Source organism: Notolepis coatsorum (assembly GCF_963971535.1).
Source record: "Notolepis coatsorum genome assembly, chromosome: 11".
Taxonomy (NCBI): Eukaryota; Metazoa; Chordata; class Actinopteri; order Aulopiformes; family Paralepididae; genus Notolepis; species Notolepis coatsorum.
The window spans coordinates 11,206,047-11,231,180 of record NC_140175.1 but is presented as its reverse complement, the minus strand read 5'-3'; the positions used below and the strand labels follow the sequence as shown (position 1 = coordinate 11,231,180).

The following is a 25,134-nucleotide window of genomic DNA, read 5'->3' as shown; positions in this document are numbered from 1 at the left end:
AGAGAGAAAGATAGGGGGGGAGGGAGAGAGAGAGAGAAGGGGGGAGAGAGAGGGGGGAAGAGAGAGGCAGAGGGGAGAGAGAGAGGGGGGGGGGAGAGAGAGATAGAGATAGAGAGAGAGAGAAAGCGAGAGAGAGAGAGAGGGAGAGAGAGAGGGGGAGAGAGAGGGGGGGAGAGAGAGAGAGAGAGAGAGAGAGAGAGAGAGAGAGAGAGAGAGAGAGAGAGAGAGAGAGAGAGAGAGAGAAAACAGATATAACAGATCCGTCTGCTTGGTGAAAGTGACAGGGGGGGGGGGGGGGGGGGTTCGCTGGGGGGCATGTGTTCAGTCTCACAGATGCAAGAATAGCCGCGGCGGGAGGAGATGTTTGGGTCTGGGAGTGCATTCCATGTTCATGTGTTGGTGCGTTAGTACGATGTTGACGCACACTGCGAGGATATAAACACACACAGGGGGGGGGGGGGATAAAAAGCTTGGCCCGGTCGAGGAGCGATCCGGACGAGCTCTTCTCCCTCCGCCAAGCTGCTGCTCTGCTCTGGTCCCGTCTCTCTCCCCCTCTCCCTTAAGCTCTCTCTCTCTCTCTTCTCTCTCCGTTCTGCTTTTGGCCAGGTCGGTCCCCAGTGGATTGGTCCCCCTCCCTTAGCCCCTGTTCTATCAACCTTGTCTGCTGGGGGTCATCGCCAGCCCCCCCCCCCCCCCCCCCCCCACACACTTTATCTCTCCCTCTCCCTCTCTCTCTCTCTCCCTCTCTCTCTCACACCCTCTCCCCTTTCCTCCTCCTCACCCTCCGTTTCTCCACTCTCTCTCTCTCTCTCACAATAACAAAGCCTACATCTGGGAGAGATTGAGAGCCGCTCAACATTCTGGTTATATGCCTCTGCTGGTGGCCGGGACCCTTGTAGCCCGATCCGAGACCTGCTCCTGGGGGCATTTCCTGGGGCGGGCGGGCGGGCGGGACGGACGGACGGACGGACTTGGGGAGGACGGACACTTCTCCTCCCCCGGCGACGTGCTGTGTCCCGGCCAGCCAGCCCCCCAGGAGGACACATGTCTTGAGAGAGAAATGGATGATATAGAACCTCGATGTCTCGAAGTCTGTGTGTGTGTGTGTGGCGTCTTTGTACTGTTCCCAATATGTGTGGTCTCTCTGCAACTGTCGTGGAACCACCACTGGCTTCTCCCCGAGCCCCCCCCCCCCCCCCCCGCCCTGGAGCTCCAGAGACCCCCCCCTCCCCCCACCGACGTGGACATGAATCATTCTGCGACTGTCGGTGTCGGGGGATGGATGCTCAGAGAACTCCCAGAGATATGAACTTTTGATCTGCTTAAGGAGGATTAACTGCATCATCACCCCCCCACCCCCTCCTTCGATTCACACCCCCCCCCCCCCCCCCCCCCCCCTCCCCGATCCCCCCTCTCGCAGGCGTTCTCCCTTGATTGATCCTCTCCCGCACACAGACTCAGTAGTTGGTCGCAAGCCAAATGCGTACAGTACGTCTTCTCGAGCGAGCGCCGTGTCAGATGTACGGGGAGTGACGGGGTGGCCCTCGGGAGGTGGAGCCGTCGTCTGGTAATCAGAAGGTTCCCGGTTAACCTTCTGTAGTGTGGTAGTGAAAGGTTAACCTTCTGTAGTGTGCTAATGAAAGGGTTAACCCTCTGTAGTGTGGTAGTGAAAGGTTAACCCTTCTGTAGTGTTGTAGTGAAAGGTTATCCTTATGTAGTGTGGTAGTGAAAGGGTTAACCTTCTGTAGTGTGGTAGTGAAAGGGTTAACCTTCTGTAGTGTGGTAGTGAAAGGGTTAACCTTCTGTAGTGTGGTGGTGAAAGGGTTAACCTTCTGTAGTGTGGTAGTGAAAGGGTTAACCGTCTGTAGTGTGGTAGTGAAAGGGTTAACCTTCTGTAGTGTGGTAGTGAAAGGTTAACCTTCTGTAGTGTGGTAGTGAAAGGGTTAACCGTCTGTAGTGTGGTAGTGAAAGGGTTAACCGTCTGTAGTGTGGTAGTGAAAGGGTTAACCCCTAACTGCTCCTGATGAGCAGGTCGGCACCTTGCATGGTCACCTCCACCATTGGTGTATAAATGGTAAATGGCTGCACTTACAGTATTTAGCACTTTTATCCAAATCGCTTTACAATTTTGTTCCTCCCATTTCACCCGTTCGTTCACACACCGGCGGCGGAGGCGACCATGCGAGGTGCCGACCTGCTCATCGGGAGCAGTTAGTGTCTTAAGTGTCTTTGCTCAAGGACACATCGACACGCTGCCACCCGGGAGGAGCGGGGATCAAACCGGGAACCTTCCGACCGCCACCAGACGACCCGCTCAACCTGGACCCTCTGCAATTTGCATATCGCCCCAACAGGTCCACGGAGGACGCCATAGCCCATGTGCTGCACACAGCAGCATCACACCTGGACAAGAGGCAGGGGAACTATGTGAGAATGCTGTTCATCGACTACAGCTCAGCATTCAATACCATAGTCCCCTCCAAACTCATAGCCAAGCTCAGGGACCTGGGCTTGAACTATGACCTCTGCCAGTGGGTCTTGGACTTCCTGACGGGCAGACCCCAGGTGGTAAGAGCCGGCAACTGCACCTCCTCATCCATCACGCTCAACATAGGGGCCCCCCAGGGCTGTGTTCTGAGCCCCCTCCTCTACTCCCTGTACACACATGACTGCGTAGCACAGCGGAACAACAACACCATCATCAAATTTGCTGATGACACAGTAGTGGTGGGCCTGATCTCTGCCAACGACGAAAGGGCCTACCTGGAAGAGGTAGAGAACCTGTCACAGTGGTGTCAGGAGAACTGCCTCTCCCTGAACGTCAGCAAAACAAAAGAGATGATTGTGGACTTCAGGAGGTCGGGGGTCAAGGACTACAGCCCCCTCAGCATCGACGGGGCACCGGTTGAGAGAGTGAACAGTTTCAAGTACCTCGGAGCCCACATATCCGAGGACTTGACATGGACCACACACATTGACAGTGTTGTGAAGAAGGCACGACAACGCCTCTACTTCCTCAGGCGCCTAAGGAAGTTCCAAGTCAGTCAGAAGATCCTTAGGAACTTCTACTCATGTACAATAGAGAGCATCCTGACCGGCAACATCACCTCCTGGTTTGGGAATAGCACTGCACAAGACCGTAGCAGACTACAAAGAGTGACACGTTCAGCCGAACGCACAATTGGAGGGGGGCTTCCCACCCTCCAGAACATTTACAACAAGCGGTGCAAGGGGAAGGCTAAGAGAATTATTAAGGACTCGAGCCACCCGAACAACTGCCTCTTTGAACTGCTGCGGTCAGGCAAGCGATACCGGAGTCTTAAGGCGAGCACAGAAAGACTCAGAAGAAGCTTCTATCCCCAGGCCATCAGGCTGCTAAACGAACAATAAACACTATGCAACAACCATCAAATGCACACAGCACACACACCCACACGCACACACTCACTCAAACAAACAACACACTGCAGCACCCACTCTCCACACTTTAGATCACACAAACACACTTTACACTTTATATTTATTGATAAAGGATTTGCACTACAACTCGTACACCTACTGTGAATTGTACCTAAATTGCACCTCGTCCCATTTCTTCCTTGCACTATATAGTATTGTATATTAGTACACTGCACAGTATTGTATATTGTATGGTAACTACGTCTATTCTGCATCGAACATTGTACATATGTCTAAACTGAACACTGTGACCTCATTTTTTTACTTCTAATTTTACTATGTTATTTTATTTCATACTTATCTTGTCTTGCACAGTCTCTGGAGCGTAACAGTAAGAAGCATTTTGTATAAAAGTATTCTGTACTTCTGTATGACAAATATTAAAGAAACTTGAAACTTGAAACTTGAGCCGCTGTTTTGATTGATTGAATGAAAACTTTATTAACAGATTGCAGAATGGGGGACAATACAGTACGGCTCAATACACACAATTGTTAAGGGGATGCAGACCAGAGAAAGACGTTTGTCTTGTTTACATCAGGGTCCCCCATTTTCAATTCATAACAAATCACTGTCGAGTGATGAATGCACGGGTGAATGTGAGGCATAAAGTTGTGCTTTGGATAAAAGGCGGTGAGATATGAATGCAGTCCGTTTTAACCGTTTACACGTCTCCGTCTCTCTCGTGTGTCTGTGTCCCCTGCAGGCGGGGCGCTCCGTCTGGCCCAGAACGTCTCCGAGGAGGTCCGGGGTCTGAAGGACCGAGTCGAGCTCCTGGAGCAGGTACACACACACACACACACACACACGCACACACGCACACACGCACACACACACACGCACACACACGCACACGCACGCACACGCACACACACACACACACGCACACACACACACACACACACACACACACACACACACACACACACACACACACACACACGCACACACACACACGCACACACACACACACACACGCACACGCACGCACACGCACACACACACACACACGGACACACACGGACAACACACGCACACACACACACACACGTATGTCTGGTCCTAATATACTGTAGGCTACTGGTCGTGATATTAAATATATAAATCTCTATTTCACCCTCGCCTGCCAGGAGTAAAAAGGCACAAAGGCAAACCAGGGATCCTTTGAAATGCCAGGCCTTGCATCGTGACCTTTGAAAAAAAAAAACTTTATAGGTTTTTATTAGAAGTCTGTTAACCTGCTTGTTTGCACGCCGCGAAATACAGTAAAACGTGAATGTTGTTGAACGGGAGAGCTCTACACGCATATACGTCATACTGATATCTCTCTCTCTCTCTTTGTTATATCTCTTTGAGTCGTTATTCTGGTAGTCAGGCTTTTATTACAGTTCAACGTCTCTCTCTCTCGGTCTCATCTCCTCTTCCTGTGTCTTTTCTCCCTCTCTTCTCTCCCCTCTCTCTCTTCTTATCTCTCCTTCTCTTCTCTCTCCGCTCTCTCATCTCTCTCCCCGCTCTCCTCTCTCTCCCCTCCCCTCTCTCTCTCCCTCCATATAGAAGCTACAGTTGGTGTTGGCCCCCTTCAACAGCCTCTACCCGCTGTCGTTGGACGAGGGCCTGTCGGAGAAGACCACGTTCCTGTCCCACTCCTTCCAGCAGCTGGACCGGATAGACTCCCTCAGCGAGCAGATCGGCTTCCTGGAGGAGCGCCTGGGCACCTGTGAGTGGCCGACCAGGTCCAGTCCAGTGGTTATTGTTGGCTGACCGACCTAGTCCAGTCCAGTGGTTATTATTGGCTGACTGACCTAGTCCAGTCCAGTGGTTATTGGCTGACCGACCTAGTCCAGTCCAGTGGCCACATCCACACATAGCTAAAGGCTACACTGTGCTTGGATGCCCATAGCAGCTATGGACGGGTGCAGAGCCATGGTCTAGCATGGTATGGTACGGTTGGGTTTGTGTCTCCATTGCATTTCATGTAAACCCTCTAGTTGCTAGGCAACCTTTCAAAATTCACACCAGCGACTGTGGTACACAAGCTAAACCCGTGATGATACAACAGTCCCAGCCGGCTTTGGCTCAGGTCTGGTCCGGTTCTGAAAGGTGTTCGTCTCAGTCGGGGTCCAGCCAGGTTCTAAAGACAATGGAGACGCTCACTGTGTGCCAGACTAAACTAAACCCTGGCTAGTGGAGACAAGGCCACAGCACGGCTAAACCCTGGCTATAGTGGAGACAAGGCCACAGCACGGCTAAACCCTGGCTAGTGGAGACAAGGCCACAGCACGGCTAAACCCTGGCTATAGTGGAGACAAGGCCACAGCACGGCTAAACCCTGGCTAGTGGAGACGAGGCCACAGCACGGCTAAACCCTGGCTAGTGGAGACAAGGCCACAGCACGGCTAAACCCTGGCTGCGTCTATTCTTTTACCAACTAACTTGCATTTTTCCGCGATCTGATTGGCCACTGACGTTTCTGGTCATGTGACATGTGCGCCAATCGTGTGACGCCTGTTTCTGCGCCTATTTCCGCCTCTAACAGCCTGCAAACTACCTAACGCCTAGTTATATCACTGGTTAAGCTTAGGCGACTCTTTCGAAGTTGGTTAAGGTTAGAGTTTGGAATCAGGGCTGGTTAGACAAACTCTAACCTTAACCAACTTCGAAAGAGTGCCTAAGCTTAACCAGTGATAGAAACAGGCGTCACATGACCAGAAATGTCAGTGGCCAATCAGATCGCGGAAAAATGCAAGTTAGTTGGTAAAAGTATTGACGCACCCTGGCTAGTGGAGACAAGGCCACAGCACGGCTAAACCCTGGCTATAGTGGAGACGAGGCCACAGCACGGCTAAACCCTGGCTATAGTGGAGACGAGGCCCCAGCACGGCTAAACCCTGGCTAGTGGAGACGAGGCATTACATTTGAGTTAGAACAGAATGCTATATTGAGGTGGGATATAAATAACCATTGGGATTACAGTGGGGAGAGTGAAATATGATTAACTTGTCACTAATGGATGATATAGTAACTGGTTCTTCCTCTCTTGTCTCCACTGCAGGCTCCTGCCAGGAGAATTAAGAATGAAGAAACTGACATTTCCAAGGCATCTCTTCCGCACAACTGAGAGTCCACAACCCTGATCGATTGTAAGCCCCAAAAGTGTTTAGTGTTTCAGGAAGAGTTTACGGCCGAAAGCAATCAGTCACAGCTTGTGTAATACTATAACTCTACTACCATCCCACAAGGTAAACTCTGGTCGTTTTTTTGGCAACTCCCTACAGTATCGTTAAAATGTTCCAGCTGAATCATTGTCAAAACAGTACGTTTTGTAATAGTAGTACCTGTGGCACGGCCGGGTCCATTACAGCATCCCTGGAACATCTGAATCAAACCGTCTCGGGTCACGAGTGTCCAACGGGCCACTTAGGTTCTCTGGAGATCTCGTTTCCACCCTGTCCCTTCTCATCAGCGCAGCTGTGTCCGTTGTGGAAGCAAGGGGCAAACACACACGTTCTGTATTTATCTATTTAAGTTATGATTTCTTTCACTTATTTCTCTCATAGCTGAAATAGTTTTTTTTCCTTTTTTTATATATATATAAATAGTTTTGTAAAATTTTTGTAATAAAATTTGTTTAACCAAAACTGTGTTTGTGCTCATCTTTCTGTAATCTGCGCTGGAAGGAACAATCTTAGGGGTGGCGATCAGATGGGCAACTTTTTGGGGCAACTTGATGCTTGAAATGAAGTGAGAAAGAGGGGAAAATATACAACATGCAACCGAATCTATCTGGGCAACACAAGGCTGATGTGTCATCGGTACGCGTGAATACTTTCCCTAAGCCAGTTGTACTTTTGCGCGATCTGATTGGCCACTGACGTTTCTGGACATGTGCGCCAATTGTGGGACGGCAAGTTCTGCGCCTATTTCCGGGTCTAACAGCCTGCAAACTACCTAACGCCTAGTTTATCACTGGTTAAGCTTAGGCGACTCTTTCGAAGTTGGTTAAGGTTAGAGTTTGGAATCAGGGCAGGCGTTCTATCGCCCTGCTCTAAGACAAACTCTAACCTTAACCAACTTCGAAAGAGTGCCTAAGCTTAACCGGTGGCAGAACTTGCCATCCCACGATTGGCGCACATGTCACATGACCAGAAACATCAGTGGCCAATCAGATCACGCAAAAGTACAACTGGCTTAGGGAAAGTATTCACGCCATCGGTACAGACGTGTTCAGATATCTGCTTGTCCAACGATGCCCAAAATCTTGACCAGTGTATCACCACCAATACTTACTTTTTTTTTTTTTTAACTTCATTTTTTAGCGTTTATCGCTTTTTCTGGTCAAGCATGACAGACAGAAACAGGTTGAATGGGATATAGATCAGGGGAAGACACTCTGAGAAAATACGGCGAGTCCGGGAGTCGAACTCGTGTCCCCCAGATCCGTGACGAGCACGGTTGTCCCCGACGCCGAAATAGCGCAGAGATACGCGGTGAGCTACGGGAGCTCCCCCCACCAATACTTACTTAAAGTTAGGGATGCACCAATCCGACTTTTTCAGTCCCGATACCGATACCTGGGTTTGGGTATCAGCCAATACCGATACCGATCCGATACCCATTGTCCAATTTTTTTCTCTCCAAAAAAGTTACAAAATATATATATATGTATCCACTTTTTTTTTTATATATTAAAATATATTTAGTTTTTAAGAATTGTAAAGGATCACAAGTGTGTTTTTGATTTGTTGTAAACAAAGACAGAAAATAAACTTCATTCATTCAATTAATAAACTGTATGCCTCACTGTCACTGTGTGGAAGAGACTGGGATCATTCTTTTGTGCAACAAGGCAACATCAGGCTTGACTTAAAACATTACTTTCCTAACTTAGTGAAACTAAATGTAACAAATTAACACATAGATATAAATGTACTGAATGGTTATTTCTTATTTTATTTATTATTAAAAAAAATTATTAAAAAAATCCGATATATATTTTTTTACCGATACCCGATCCAGCTAGTTTACTGATATCGGCGGCCGATACCAATATCGGATCGGTGCATCCCTACTTAAAGTAAGTGTTTTTATTGTGTTAAATAGTTCTACATTCCAACAGCCATCACTGATACAGAGTGTCTGGTCAGTAACATGGGTCTCCCAGTCCCTCCACTCTGCAGTAAACAGCCATCACTGATATAGAGTGTCTGGTCAGTAACATGGGTCTCTCAGTCCCTCCACTCTGCAGTAAACAGACATCACTGATATAGAGTGTCTGGTCAGTAACATGGGTCTCTCAGTCCCTCCACTCTGCAGTAAACAGCCATCACTGATACAGAGTGTCTGGTCAGTAACATGGGTCTCCCAGTCCCTCCACTCTGCAGTAAACAGCCATCACTGATACAGAGTGTCTGGTCAGTAACATGGGTCTGACAGACATCACTGATAGAGTGTCTGGGTCAGTAACATGGGCCTCCCAGTTTACTGCTCTGCAGTAAACACAAAATACATGTTCTGGTATCCCGTTCCAATTCCTAGATATTCTTTACTTATTTTAAGAAACCTTGCCAAGCCAAATTATCTTACTGCACTGACAGGTTTGTTTTACTTGTTTCAAGCACATATTTGCTTAAAACTCGCTTTTATTTGTTATCGTTGTCCATTTTTGCAGTGTGGATTTCTCTCCTGATTGGATAAAGTGAGAACGGGATACCAGAACATTTATTTTGTGTTTACTGCAGAGCGGAGGGACTTGCGTTATGCGCAAGTTACTGTCGCATAGTTGTAGCCGATAAAGGCCTATATGTAGGGTATGAATGAATGAATAATGCTATTATATATCATTTATATAGGCTACCTAATACCGACATCAAAATAGATTGTATGCCTCTACAAATCATATTATACCAGGTTGTTTGTGAGGTCATTAGGTAGGGCTAGTGCGTCTACGTTTTAACAGTACACATGACGGTGCAAGGTGAGGAGATCTCTTTGTGGATTTCCTGTCCAGCAGGGTTTATTTGCACATGCAATATCCAGTTGTAATAACAATAGTTGCTATTATATACTGTCTGTGTCTGGTATACTAATGGGTAAGACAAGTCAATCACACTGAACACAGTTAAATTGGCAGGTAAACAATAAACTGCGGCCACTTACTTTCATTGACTCAACAATCTGGATATCACAGACTGGATCCCACATGAAAGAAATAACTATATTAACGGTCACTTTTCAAACTAGCGTATGTCTCAAACTGAACTTAAACTCTTGTTCTGAGCTCACAACACTCGCAAGGTACATACAACAAGATAACAGGCGTCTTTTATATATATTTTTTTTACATTCTTTTTATATATAACATGAGGAAAGGCTCCTTGAAAACCTTTGATAAGACACAGAGACCCTTTCTGGATAGCTTAAGTAACTTAATGGTCTCGTCTGACCCTGATGACAGCAGAGACCATGTCAGCCCCTCTCAGCTGAGTTTTTGCTTTTTGGGTTTGACTGTTTTTTTTTCTTCCATCTGAGAGTACACTGCCCTGCAGAAGCGTGATTGAAAACTTTTTTAACAGATTGCAGAATGGGTACAATAGTAGTACGGCTCAATACAAAACAAACCGCTAAGAGGGTGCAGACCAGAAAAAGACGTTCGTCTGGTTTACATCGGGGTCCCCCATTTTCAATTAATCATGACATTTATGACATGTACACGACAAACCGATATACAGAACTGTGTAGTAAAAAGAGATCATACAAAATATATACATCCGAAGGGGAAGAAACTGTACATTGTACTGCTAACCGCAGTAACTTAAAAAAAAAAATCAAAGTGAAACTGAACTTCTCAATATCTTAATAGGCTTAGTATCATGTTATATAGCCTATATTGAACAATCGAAGCTACAGAAAAGCTTTATCTGCCGAGCGTAGGTTTGGTTTTAACATGGGTCTGTGGAAATTTTGAGCATCAACCTTAATTTCCTGCATTGTGTGGTGTAGTCTAATAATGCACCAATTTGTGCCTTTTCTGCCACAGCCGGTTAACCCTTTCACTGTGACAATACGTGGCAGTGAAAGGGTTAAGCAAGGATAGCCAGAAGCCACTGTCTGAACTGGCGGTTGAGATGGTAAGGTCCGGTAGTGGTGTCTGAAATTGTTGGTTAATAAATAGTTACAAATATACAAAAATGGAAAGCTTGCCAATGTTCATGCGGCAGAATTGTTACAATAGCCGATAATCCATTTTCCCAATGATGAATCTCTATACGGGTGGAACAACCAGTGACGTCAGACTAACACCTCCCTTGCCTTTTCGCACCTAGTCCCGAACTACGCATGCGCAGATTGATGAACCTAGACTCCGTGGGCAATCTGCGCATTTGTAGTTCGGGAGTAGGTGCGGGAAAAGTGACTATAGCTCGGCCGAGAAAGTGCCGATCGACTTGGGATTGGTATCTCCGTGTTCAGGAGACTCAGGCGTATAAAAAAAGTCTATTGGATCATGTCGCCAGCACCCCCACAGCCGTAGCAACAACCACTTAATGTCAAGGCTCTCATCCACATTCATAACCCCCCCCCCCCCCTCTCTCCCATGATTTCAGAGTCCCGGAAGTGTTGCGGTGCAGGTCTATATTAGCTATATTTTTTGAGGGGGACAAATTTACCTCTTCTCAATATTGAAGGGGACATGTCCCCTGCAACCCCCCCCCCCCCTAAACCTCTGCCCAAACGTATTACTAACTGATATCATTGAATAAAAAAAATTACAAAAAAAGAGTGTAGAGAAAGGTGGAGGGAAAACTAGACATCAAAGGGCACAACTTAAGAAAAAAAGAATGAACTTTATTCTTTTCCAAGGCATTCATCAAACACGTTTACCCATATTTGGTGAAATGAAGAACACCACATCATCAATATTAATCCGATACTATGACGGGCGTCTATGCCATGTGTGCATGCATGTACACACACACGCACACACAAGGGACCACACGTGTACGAGGCTCAGCAGGATGCCACCACTGCCCCGCCAGCTCCGTTACTCAGATCCACCTAAAGCTACCACCAGAATACACTTAATAGCTTTGGTGAAAATCAGAGAACATTTTAAAATCGTATTCTTTTCCAAATACACCAAACCCGAACTCTACATGAAAAGTGCTTTATTATAGTTTAGAATACTTTTGATTTTCTCTCCAATATCTTAAATAATATCATTTTGGGAATAACGGCCGAATCGACCAGCAGGCGTACGTCATCTTAAGCTCACGACACAAAGCTTACAAACCAGGAATTTTTAATTGGAAAAATAAGTAGGAAATTCAACAAAAAAAAATTATAATAATGGGATACAATGATTAGCAAAATTGGTGACAGCATATATTTTTTGGAAGAAACCAATTTGGTAGCAGTATCGATGAACATTCAGAGCTCTTGTTGCGAGAGAACACATTTGTATTTGAGGATAAGCACAAAAAAAACAGGCTCATAAATTACGTGTGAAAAAAAACATTTCCATAAAAATTGGGGTTAATTCTATTAGTAGGGGGGGGCGTAGTCCATAACACGGCTAGGGGGCGTACTCCATAACACTGCGGTTCTGGCCTCGAATATGAAGGCGAAACCGAACCGTAATCTACTCCTCTATGCCAAGAACCCAGCAGATTCCACTGCAACCTGTTGCCACTGAGCTATGAAGAGCAAGTATACAAAGCTTAGGACCTTAGAGTAACGCGGCATCTAGGGCAGAACGCAAAGCTCCAATCGCTGCCGTGGTATTTAAGGATTCAAACGTTTTAACGCTTTTGTTTTCCCACTCCAAAAAATTGCCTACATTAAAAGAAATAACTTAATAGAAATGAATAATCCAACATTCATTGTGACATTTTTTTTCTTCTTTTCTTCTCAAGACACGGACCACGCTTAGTTTAGTCGTGAGAACTTTCAGGAAAAACCTGCCCAATTTTTTCTTTTCTTACGGTAAGAATGAGGCAGACATTTAGCGAAGCTTCGGTTACTCGCCCGTACCTACGGCTGAAGCTTCAGAGGCCGTGAAATGGTGAAATCGGGACGCGTGAATATTTAGCTCTGAAGACATCTATTCTGTGAGACGAGCTCCTCGGAAGGTCGGTGTGCACGACCAATCGATTCGAGGGATGAAATTGAACACTAATTATGTTCAAATATAAATACAATTGATTACATTTCTGAAACTTTTAAATCGACCGTATTGCAAGAAGACATCCCATTGAAATACAATAACTTCTAAATAATAACAAAATTGTTAAAATGCTAAATAATAACATAGTAGTTAAATTAGTCACACACAAATGTCCTGAATGTGTTGAAATACATTCTCTGAAGGGGTTTGATGGGCTAAAAGCCGCCATATTTCAAACTTTAATGTAAAAGGCAGAGAATATAGAACTTCAAGACCTGGATGCAAATTAAATGAAGCTGCTTTACCATTATTATGTTGTCAGTCGTATCTCATGTTATTGTCTATACATATTACAAAATATGAAACCTCTCATCAGTGTAATTGCCTAACAATCCAAACTGAAACAATAAACTTAAACTTTAAGGCAAATTCATTTCCAGAAACTCTTCACTAAAAAGGTCAAGACCGAACTAGAACACAATTTGCAAGGTACTGTGACTAACAAATAACCCTTTGTCAAAGTTTTATCCTAATTGGCTAGATGTCATAAATATATAAAGATTGTATTACCGTAATAGACTTCCCTTCTAACTGTAGACCTATCCCTTCTTTTTCATTTCCAACCATCAAAATACATTTTGGAGTAGTTAAACCCGTCTGAGATGTACGCTGGAAGCCAGGTTTAGTAGAACTCGAGTTAAAAGTCCCAAGTTAAAGCAACTACAAGGAGTATTTTGACGTTGATACATACATACATACATACATACATGTAAATTCGATATCCTTTTGGCAGGATTACTGCAGAACACGTCGAGATCGATAGAGACTGAAAGACAAGCTCCACAACCTCTACTTTCTATTGACATTGTGCACGTGTGTCCAGGCCGGATCCGCAGGAGATCCATGCTAACGGCAAAACAGGAAGTGACAAGGTTTATGAGAAATGTAGTCTTATCATGAGAATTAGGCTAGCAAATGTTTCAGCGATGGTCTCATTGGTTTACTTTATATACACAAAGGCATAACAACCAATATGACAATGATATATTTTGTTGAAAATCTCCTTGTGGCTGCTTTAAGAGGAACAACAAAATAAAAAGAAATTAAATATTTGAAAGATTCGAACCACTTCACATTTCTTGCAAACACCCATCTTCCCTACAGCAAGACGGATCTCCATTAGCTTGTTAATGGAAACAGTAAAAACCAAAGCAGTAAACAACTGATCAGACATGATCGTACTGAAATAATAACAGACATAACATCCTAAACTCCCCTAACACACACACACACACACACACACACACACACACACACACATTGAAATGGCACAACGGGTAGCTTGCACTTTGGAAACTGTAACGCTAGAGCAGTTGGACATTGCACTTTTTTTCTTTTTGAAATCATCTTTGACACGTCGTAAGTAGTTTTGGGAGTTTCTTCCGAGGAGAGTAAAGTGTGGTTGTCACGTAAAAAAGAAAAGAAAAAATTAAAATAAATTTAAACAAAATAAAAGATCATTGGATGTAGAAATAAATACATCAAAATATAGAATACAGCGAGAAGACACTTTGCTCAATGTTCCATGCAGATTATTCCTCGGCTACCGGAAAGTAAGAACAGAAAGAACGTACGGTGTTACACCAACAATGCACAACATTGAAACTTGATGAGTCCACTAAAGTCCATGTAGAGCAGTATAGAAGGAAGCTTGTTGTTATACATCGTCTGTCGTAAACCTTTTTTTTTTTTTTTTATCCCTTGCTTGTTTGGTGTCGTATAGCATCGGTCGGTGAGTGGAGAAGAAGCCAATATGGATATAAGAGTTGATTCCACTGAGACATATCGATATAGAAGTCCCCCCCCCCCCCCCCCCCCCTGGGTCGATCCCCATCGACCTCGCTCACCTGCTGCGGGCCCTTCTCCCCGGTTCTCCTGGAGACCCCGCTCCTCTCGTCGCTCACAAAGTAGGTAATACACTGGAATGCGGTGAAGGGGGGGGGGGTATGTACTGAAAGGAGGTGAGGAAGGGTTGGAGTATGTACTGAAAGGAGGTGAGGAAGGGGAGGAGTATGTACTGAAAGGAGGTGAGGAAGGGGAGGAGTATGTACTGAAAGGAAGCGAGGAAGATGAGCTGATGATGATGAAGATGATGGATGAGCGCACGTGTTCAGAACAGGACGACTGTGTGCATGCGTGCGTGTGTGTAAGTATATATATATATATTATGGCTGTCAAAATTAATGCTTTAACTGGAGATTAATTAAAATTAATTAAAATTCATTAATCTAGATTAATCTATGGAGTGAAACATTTTCAACGTTCTGAACTTTCAGCAGTATCTTTGCTTGTTCTTTTTTTTGCATCGACTCATGCACCTTTTTGAAAATCATCCGACAGATGGAACACATTTTTTCTATTAAAATAGTATTTGAATCTAAATATACTTTATTTGTGTTGATTTTACATTAATTCCATGATTTTACTCAAGTAAATATCTGTTACAAGCTTCGGTTTTAAGTAGAAAAATGCTATTTTTAATCTAGATTAATTACAGAAAATGTTGAGATTAATTCGTTAATTTTTTTAAATCTATTGACAGCACTAATATATATATATATAATATATATATATATCAGGGTTTCCGGTAGCCGGTCATTGGTCAACTAGAATTTAAATACAAATGTTGTATTTATTGCACTGAATTGTGAATGAACACATAGACCACTGCTCTCCTGCGACACACAAAGCCACGCTGCCCTGCAGACGCTGACCGCAGTAACTCAATGATTTTTCTAAATGTTGTTATCAGAAAAACTTCTCGGTATCCGTTTGATCTTGTTAAGTACTTGTGATTACACTTCATGATTCTTGTGACCGGTAAGTACTTGTGATTACACTTCATGCACGAGTATTAAAGTTACATATGGCCGTTACATTTTGCATCCCATCAGCCGGCCGTGAGAAGAAACGGCTAGCGGAAACCCTGGTGTGTCCGTGTGTGTGTGTGTGTGTCCGTGTGTGTGTCCGTGTGTGTGTCCGTGTGTGTCCGTGTGTGTGTGTGTCTGTGTGTCTGTGTGTGTGTCCGTGTGTAAGGCGTGTGTCCGTCTGTCCGTGTGTGTTGCGGCTGAGATGGAGAACAGGTGAGGCAGCAGCGCGAGAGGATGATGTAAATATCCAGACATTTATGAGCAAAAAAAAAAAAACACATCTGCGAAATAGATAATAAAAAGGAGAAATAAAAAGATAGAAGGCGGCAAATAAGGCAAAAAAATATATATATAACGCAATAAAACAGTTGATAATAGAACAATAACTGAGAATAAACAGAAGGCAAACCACAGGGCGACAAGGCGGACAGAGCGATCCCGAAGGCATGCGTGTTCATGAACACGCGTCCGTACCGTCCCGCTCTCCGCGTCCGTCCGTCACTCCGCTCACGGCCCGCGGCGGCGGAGACAACCGTGAGGGTCGGGACCGACGTCTCCGGGGCGCCGAGAGGCCCGCGTCGACGTCACTCCTTGGCCCGGGTAGCAGGGGGGCAGGGGTCAGGGTGGGGGGGCTGGAGGGACACTCGTAGTTCACAAGACGGGAACGTAGGGAGGGGGGAGGGGCCCGTTGCTCTGGGTTACGGAGGGGGAGATGTCACGGTAGGCGGAGAGCATCACGTCGAAGGCCTTGTCGGAGAGGGACGCCACGTCGTCCGACGTCATGCCCTTCGTGTCGATCTTTGGAAGGATCCTCACTCGGATGGTTCCTGGTGGTGGGGGGGGGTACACAGTCAGCGTGAGGGCGAGTAGTGTCCCAGCACAGGAGGAACATTCAGCACCTCTTGATACATGCCTTTGTCACCACTCGCCTCGACTACTGCAATGCCCTCTACACAGGCATCGACAAATCCCTGCTTCGCCGCCTACAACTGGTGCAGAACGCAGCCGCGCGCCTCCTCACAAACAAAAAAACATGCGCACATCAGCCCAGTTAACATTCTGTAGTGTGGTAGTGAAAGGTTAACCTTCTGTAGTGTGGTAGTGAAAGGTTAACCTTCTGTAGTGTGGTAGTGAAAGGTTAACCTTCTGTAGTGTGGTAGTGAAAGGTTAACCTTATGTAGTGTGGTAGTGAAAGGTTAACCTTATGTAGATCGACGTCAAATAATTGGAATTTTTTTCTCCAGGCGCATCGGCCACAGGTAAGAGGAATATAACGTTATTTCCAGCTCGATTGTCCATTTATTTCATTGCAATCTGTCCGATCAACGTATGGTGTCGTACTAAAGAAAGCCGTTAGTGACAATCAAGGAATAATAAACGACCCCCCCCCCCCCCTTTCCTTCACGCATGATGGAGCATAATGTATAGCGATCATATGCATTTGAACATTTTAATATAGCGTGTATAGGGACGAAACGCCAATCGATAATGTATAATACGCGTCGGGGTCTATAGCGCGCATTCTAGGAATCACTGCTATACAGTCTAAAAACATACTTATATTCACGACGGTACAAACACGACAATGTATGAATGGAAAAATATAACGTTCCCACATCCGGAACGATAGATATCCGATGTTGAATGGGCCATAGTAATGTCAAAGTTATAGCCCTGCAAAGAAGGTGAGCCACTCCATAGGCTTACAGCACTGGCAGAGAGTGGTAAAGATGGGCATACTGCATGGCACCCAATGTGTTAATGAGCCGGGCGGCCGATGACAGATATAATGTTTTTTCTTTCCACATCTGATGAAATACAACAATTTAAGTAATAACAAACGAGACACTAAATCACTTAAGTTCACTAATGTTAGCGATATTAGCTAGCTAGCTAGCTTTTCCCCCTTCAAAATATTGGTGAACAAAATTAGATATCGGCCTATACAGATTTATTTTTAACTAATCTAAACCAATGATGTCAACGTTGCAATTTACCAATTTTCATAAAGAAATAAAGAATACTTTTAAATAAACCATTTTCCTTTTCCCTGCAGGGATAAAAAAATATATCTTATCTTAATCCCCCCAAAAAACAGAACAAAAACAGAACAAAAAAACGAACAAAAATAAAACAGTACCCGAGTTGAATTGCTTTTCTTTCCGTAGGTAGAATGTGCTGTACGTTGAGAACACAATGGGTATGACGGGCACCTGGAGAGAGAGAGAGAGAGAGAGAGAGAGAGATAGAGATAGGAGAGTAGGAGAGAGAGGATAGAAAGAGAGGGAGAGAGAAGAGAGTGAGAGAGGAGAGAGAAGAGGGAGAGCGAGAGAGAAAGAAGAGAGGGATAGATGAGAGAGGAGAGGGAGAGAGAGAGAATAGAGGGGGGGAGAGAGAGAATAGAGAGGGGGGAGAGAGGAGAGGGAGAGAAATGAGAGAGAAGAGAGGGAGAGAGGATAGAGAGAAGAGAGGGAGAGAAGAGAGAGAGGGAGAGAAGAGAGGGAGAGAGGGGGGAAGAGAGAAGAGGGAGAGAAATGAGAGAAGAGAGGGAGAGGAGAGAGAGGAGAAAGAAGAGAGGGACAAGAGAGGGACAAAGAAAAAAGACACAGGAAGAGGATAGAGACAGAGAGAGAGAGAGAGACGTTAAACCATCATAAAAGCCTGAATACCAGAATAACAACTCTTAATTCTTAGGATAAACAACCACTCTGAAGAGATCCCAAACATACCCCTTCAGTCAGTACAACGTCAACAATGGTACACAGATAGAAATGAAGACCAAACTAGAAACACACACACATCACGCACACGCAGGCAGCATGATTCTAGCAGTCTCCATCTCCTTCAGTGCTGCTAATAAAAGGGCCCAGAGAGTGGCTCTTCAACGGGGCTGGCCGAGCCAAACGCGTCTCCCCCTGGGGGCTGTCCCGCTTCCAGCTCGCTCCCAACTGGGTGGGCCGGGCTGCGTTCAGGAGAGCCAATGATGGGAAACGCTCAGAGAGAGAGAGAGAGAGAGAGAGAGAGAGAGGGGGAGAGAGGGAGAGAGGGAGGAACACTCCCGAGTCCCACACCGCCCTGCAGAAGCTAACGGCAGTAACTGCAATTATTTTCAAAATTGAGTTACGAGTCAAATTGAACTTCTCAATATCCCAATTTATCGTGCGACGACGTTTCAGAGGTCAATCTCTGTTTTTAGAAAAAAAAAAGGGTAGAAAGAATTGCGGTAATAATAACTACAAAATCACTGGATAGTCAAAGAGCTTTAAAGGCGTGTTTCTTAGTAGTAGTAGTAGTTACTGTAGCTTGTGCAGGGCACTGAGGCAGTATAGTGAACATGAGCTACTCTCTACTCTCAAAGCCAGATACCAAAGAAGTGAGACTCAAACTTGTGATCGAGTATAAAGTCTGGAGCTGCTCCGTAGAGGATGAATGGGAAGGTGATTTTTTTTGTGGACCCGCAGAATGTCGCTTTGTGTGCGAGTCATGACTCATTCTCTACTAGTATTCTCAGTTCTGAAACACAGCATCAACACAACATTCTCCTGGGTCAGTGTCACCATAGCGTATGTTAGCGGGCCTCCGTCATCTTACTACACTTACACCCCTTCCTGACATGAAGTGATCAAAATGTATTAGTTTCAATCAGACTATCCTGACCTGCCGCGAGCGACAGCGAACTGAGCAGCGATGTCGCTCACCCCTCAAATATTCGCTCGATGTGTCTCTAGTTGAGCGATTACGCGGCCGAGTCCCGCCCCTAAACACTTTTTATTGGTTGAGAATCGCAGGCTGCTTTGTCCCTGTGCTTCCAGGTAGCTTCTATACTTTAAGCAAGTGGCTTGTCCTTCCGCGTTCCCGTTTTGCGCTCTGATTGGCCACGCACGTTTCTGGTCATGTGACATGTGCGCCAATCGTGGGACGGCACGTTTTTGGACGGTTAAGCTTAGGCGCTTTCGAAGTTGGTTAAGGTTAGAGTTTGTCTTAAAGCATGGCGATAGAACGCCTGCCCTGATTCCAAACTCTAACCTTAACCAACTGCGAAAGAGTCGCCTAAGCTTAACCAGTGATAAACTAGGCGTTAGGTAGTTTGCAGGCTGTTAGACCCGGAAATAGGCGCAGAACTTGCCGTCCCACGATTGGCGCACATGTCACATGACCAGAAACGTGCGTGGCCAATCAGAGCGCAAAACGGGAACGCGGAAGGACAAGCCACTTGCTTAAAATATAGACGCTTCCAGGTAACACACACACACTCGCCACGTCATATCAGGACAGTGTCGCGCGCAATTTCGTCTCCAGTTCGCTCGCTCGCTGCCTGTCAGGAACCAGTGTTAGTAAGTAACTTACTCTCATGCTCGCTCACACACACACACACACACACACACACACACACACACACACACACACACACACACACACACACACACACACACACACACACACACACACACACACACACACACACACACACACACACACACACACACACACACACACACACACACACACACACACACACACACACACACACACACACACACACACACACACACACACACACACACACACACACACACACACACACACACACACACACACACACACACACACACACACACACTGAACCGCTTAACGTGTGGTTTCGTTTTGCGGTAAACAAAATAAATAAATAAATAACCGAAAATTGGCACCGTTGGATCTCACGTGAATGGATACTCTGTAGTACCGACGTGTTTCGGTAGGTACCGACGTGCACGATAACGATAATTATCGCGATGTATTTTTCCTCGTGGATATGAAACGTGGTCGATAATTAAAAAAATAAATATTATTATTATTTTATTTTCTTACATTTGTATTGTGACCTGCAACAGGGCAGCTTTAAAACCAGAGACAGTGGACAGACTTGTCTTTCTTGCCTGCAAACTTAAAGTAATGGCTTTGCTTGTCCAAATGACAATACTGACCAAATTGAGATTTATTTTTCTCTTGTCCATTTATTTTGTTTGCTTTCTAATTTAAAATACAGTTTGAACACCGTCTGTACACAGTAGGCTATGTGTGCTAGCAGAGCTAGTCTCCAGTCACGGTGCACATGTGCGGTGGTTTGTCCACCAAAAAAGCGCCAAAAGATCGAAAATAAACTAGCAGAGCCAGAACTGTTCAACTCCTCTGGAGCCACAGCCAGCAGAGAAGCCGGTTTACTTTAGCTTTCAAACCAGCTGCAGCCTGAGAACTGGAGTGTGAGGGGCTGTAACACTAAAGATGGAGGCAACGACAAAGAATTGCTATTATATATATTTTTTTTAAATACTAATAAAAATATAGATAATTATCAATATCGAACGATATAAATTATTTAAAAATATATATATCGTGATATCATTTTTGGCCATATCGCCCAGCGGCCCTACGTGCTCATGAGAACGACCAGGTGTTCTCCATATAAAACGTAAGCAGAGCGGAAGAGAAACGTTTGTGTGTATTTCTTAATGAGGAGCAGCAGGCCTTCGTTAGTGCAGCCTCTCTGATGCCTCTCCCACCCAAACAGATACACATCTACAGCAGCCACAGCAGACTCTCAATAGAGGGGGGGGGGGGGGGTGATTATATCACACACACACACACACACACACACACACACACACACACACAGAGAGAGAGAGACCTACAGTACACATTGCCATCACACGCTTTAGCCCGGGGGGGGGGGGGGGGGAACCAAACTTGCGGTTTCTGGCAAAGTTTCATCCAGCGATGTTGCTTTAATACATTCCACCTGCTGGATCCAGACTGGAGAGAGCAGAGACCCACCTCCCTGACAGACAGGAGCTCAGAGCAGAGACCCACCTCCCTGACAGCCAGGAGCTCAGAGCAGAGACCCACCTCCCTGACAGACAGGAGCTCAGAGCAGAGACCCACCTCCCTGACAGACAGGAGGCAGAGCAGAGACCCACCTCCCTGACAGCCAGGAGCTCAGAGCAGAGACCCACCTCCCTGACAGACAGGAGGCAGAGCAGAGACCCACCTCCCTGACAGACAGGAGGCAGAGCAGAGACCCACCTCCCTGACAGACAGGAGGCAGAGCAGAGACCCACCTCCCTGACAGACAGGAGGCAGAGCAGAGACCCACCTCCCTGACAGCCAGGAGGCAGAGCAGAGACCCACCTCCCTGACAGCCAGGAGCTCAGAGCAGAGACCCACCTCCCTGACAGCCAGGAGGCAGAGCAGAGACCCACCTCCCTGACAGACAGGAGGCAGAGCAGAGACCCACCTCCCTGACAGCCAGGAGCTCAGAGCAGAGACCCACCTCCCTGACAGCCAGGAGGCAGAGCAGAGACCCACCTCCCTGACAGCCAGGAGGCAGAGCAGAGACCCACCTCCCTGACAGCCAGGAGCTCAGAGCAGAGACCCACCTCCCTGACAGCCAGGAGCTCAGAGCAGAGACCCACCTCCCTGACAGACAGGAGGCAGAGCAGAGACCCACCTCCCTGACAGCCAGGAGCTCAGAGCAGAGACCCACCTCCCTGACAGCCAGGAGGCAGAGCAGAGACCCACCTCCCTGACAGACAGGAGGCTCAGAGCAGAGACCCACCTCCCTGACAGCCAGGAGCTCAGAGCAGAGACCCACCTCCCTGACAGACAGGAGGCAGAGACCCACCTCCCTGACAGACAGGAGGCAGAGACCCACCTCCCTGACAGACAGGAGGCAGAGCAGAGACCCACCTCCCTGACAGCCAGGAGGCAGAGACCCACCTCCCTGACAGACAGGAGGCAGAGACCCACCTCCCTGACAGCCAGGAGGCAGAGACCCACCTCCCTGACAGCCAGGAGGCAGAGACCCACCACCCTGACAGCCAGGAGCTCAGAGCAGAGACCCACCTCCCTGACAGCCAGGAGGCAGAGCAGAGACCCACCTCCCTGACAGCCAGGAGGCAGAGCAGAGACCCACCTCCCTGACAGACAGGAGCTCAGAGCAGAGACCCACCTCCCTGACAGCCAGGAGCTCAGAGCAGAGACCCACCTCCCTGACAGCCAGGAGGCAGAGCAGAGACCCACCTCCCTGACAGCCAGGAGGCAGAGCAGAGACCCACCTCCCTGACAGCCAGGAGGCAGAGCAGAGACCCACCTCCCTGACAGCCAGGAGGCAGAGCAGAGACCCACCTCCCTGACAGCAGGCCTGTACAGTGCGAGATGCTACAGCAACAGCGGTCTGTGCGATGAATGGATTTACTTCACTAGCACTGGTGCGATAGGGATTCGGTTCATATAGATACTCTTATTTTGAAAATCCTGTAGCGGGTCTCATTTCTGCCCACGCGCAGCTCCAGCTATAATAACTAGGCTCGACAGCTAGCAACATTCAGGTGCATATGATACTCTTATTTTGAAAAAACTCCGTGACAACTCGACGAGTCATATCCGCCCTATCCGTGCTTGCAAGCAGAGCAGCGTGTTGGTGCGCACTGCTGCTGCGTAACACAGCAGTGCGCCTACACGTCCCGAAATAAGTCCGTGGTGTTTTTTTTTTCTCGCAACGGGTCAAATGCATCTACATGCTTTGCACCGTCGCCATTCCTTTATGCGCACATCGCCCGAAATTAACGTTTATGTACCATTACAATCACTACAACGTTAGCAAGCTAACAAGCTAATCCTGATCACAGGCAGAGCCAGCAGACACAGTGTGGAAAGGGAAATGGGGGGGCACTCTCTCCCCTTCCCTGTGTGTGTGTGTGTGTGCGTGCGTGCGTTTGGAAAGACGATGAAGTCACTAGTCAGGACTCAGGACAGGAGTATATTATAGTAAACTGAGGATGGACAGATAATGTTGATATTCAAATATAAAAAATTTCGAGAGGAGTGGAAGTTTGAAGACAGACTAGACTACAATATGATGCAGGGGTGGTGAGTTGAAACAGTGTGTGTGAATGAATGAATGTAAACTTTATTTAACAGATTGCAGAATGGGTACAGTACAGTACGGCTCAATACACACAATTGTTAAGGGGATGCAGACCAGAGAAAGACGTTTGTCTTGTTTACATCAGGGTCCCCCATTGTGTGTGTGTGTCCCAACCGACCCCACTTCTATGTTTCAATAAATTATTTGCATTTAAAACTATTAACGCTGACTCATTCCTTCAGTCCACTCAAAATTATGCTAATATTCCTTATGTTGTTTATGATATTAATTGAAAATAGCATATGAGAGTATTACTATTATAGTAATAATAACACATGGCGATATACTAAATGACAGCCAAACATGGCACTGCAACTAAATAACACAAATACAATAGGCACATTTGTGACTGTTACAAATATAACATGTTTTATACTTGTGCTACAAGATTTTGGCCTGTGCTACAAAACTATCAACCTCCTGTAGCACCAGTGCTATGTGCAAAAAAAAGTTAACGTACAGCCCTGCTGACAGACAGGAGGCAGAGCAGAGACCCACCTCCCTGACAGCCAGGAGGCAGAGCAGAGGACCCACCTCCCTGACAGCCAGGAGGCAGAGACCCACCTCCCTGACAGCCAGGAGCTCAGAGCAGAGACCCACCTCCCTGACAGCCAGGAGGCAGAGCAGAGACCCACCTCCCTGACAGCCAGGAGGCAGAGACCCACCTCCCTGACAGACAGGAGCTCAGAGCAGAGACCCCACCTCCCTGACAGCCAGGGAGCTCAGAGCAGAGACCCACCTCCCTGACAGCCAGGAGCTCAGAGCAGAGACCCACCTCCCTGACAGCCAGGAGCTCAGAGCAGAGACCCCACCTCCCTGACAGCCAGGAGCTCAGAGCAGAGACCCACCTCCCTGACAGACAGGAGGCAGAGCAGAGACCCACCTCCCTGACAGCCAGGAGGCAGAGCAGAGACCCACCTCCCTGACAGACAGGAGGCAGAGACCCACCTCCCTGACAGCCAGGAGGCAGAGACCCACCTCCCTGACAGACAGGAGCTCAGAGCAGAGACCCCACCTCCCTGACAGCCAGGAGCTCAGAGCAGAGACCCACCTCCCCTGACAGCCAGGAGGCTCAGAGCAGAGACCCACCTCCCTGACAGCCAGGAGCTCAGAGCAGAGACCCACCTCCCTGACAGCCAGGAGCTCAGAGCAGAGACCCACCTCCCTGACAGACAGGAGGCAGAGCAGAGACCCACCTCCCCTGACAGCCAGGAGGCAGAGCAGAGACCCACCTCCCTGACAGACAGGAGGCAGAGACCCACCTCCCTGACAGACAGGAGGGCAGAGACCCACCTCCCTGACAGACAGGAGCTCAGAGCAGAGACCCACCTCCCCTGACAGCCAGGAGGCAGAGCAGAGACCACCTCCCTGACAGCCAGGAGGCAGAGACCCACCTCCCTGACAGCAGGAGGCAGAGCAGAGACCCACCACTCTCTCTCTCTCTCCTCTCTCTCTCTCTCCCTCTCTCCCTCTCTCCTCCCTCTCTCCCTCCCTCCCTCCCTCCCTCTCCCCCTCTCTCTCTCTCTCTCTCTCTCTCTCTCTCTCTCTCTCCCTCTCTTCTCCCTCTCTCCCTCTCTCCCTCCCTCCCTCCCTCCCTCCCTCCCTCTCCCCCTCTCTCT

At 47.1% G+C, this 25,134-nt stretch overlaps 1 protein-coding gene across 1 annotated transcript; it reads left to right on the top strand.

Annotated features, from left to right (window-relative positions):
• Nucleotides 1–868: 868 nt before the first annotated feature.
• LOC311236495 (epidermal growth factor-like protein 7) lies at nt 869–7,124 on the top strand (the record flags this gene model as incomplete). The annotated part of the gene is made up of 4 exons (XM_084324173.1): nt 869–1,046; nt 4,142–4,242; nt 5,014–5,176; nt 6,512–7,124. The coding sequence occupies 4 exons, from the start codon at nt 869–871 to the stop codon at nt 6,529–6,531; spliced, it is 462 nt and encodes a 153-aa protein (XP_084180299.1). The 3' UTR covers nt 6,532–7,124.
• Between the last annotated feature and the right edge of the window lie 18,010 nt (nt 7,125–25,134).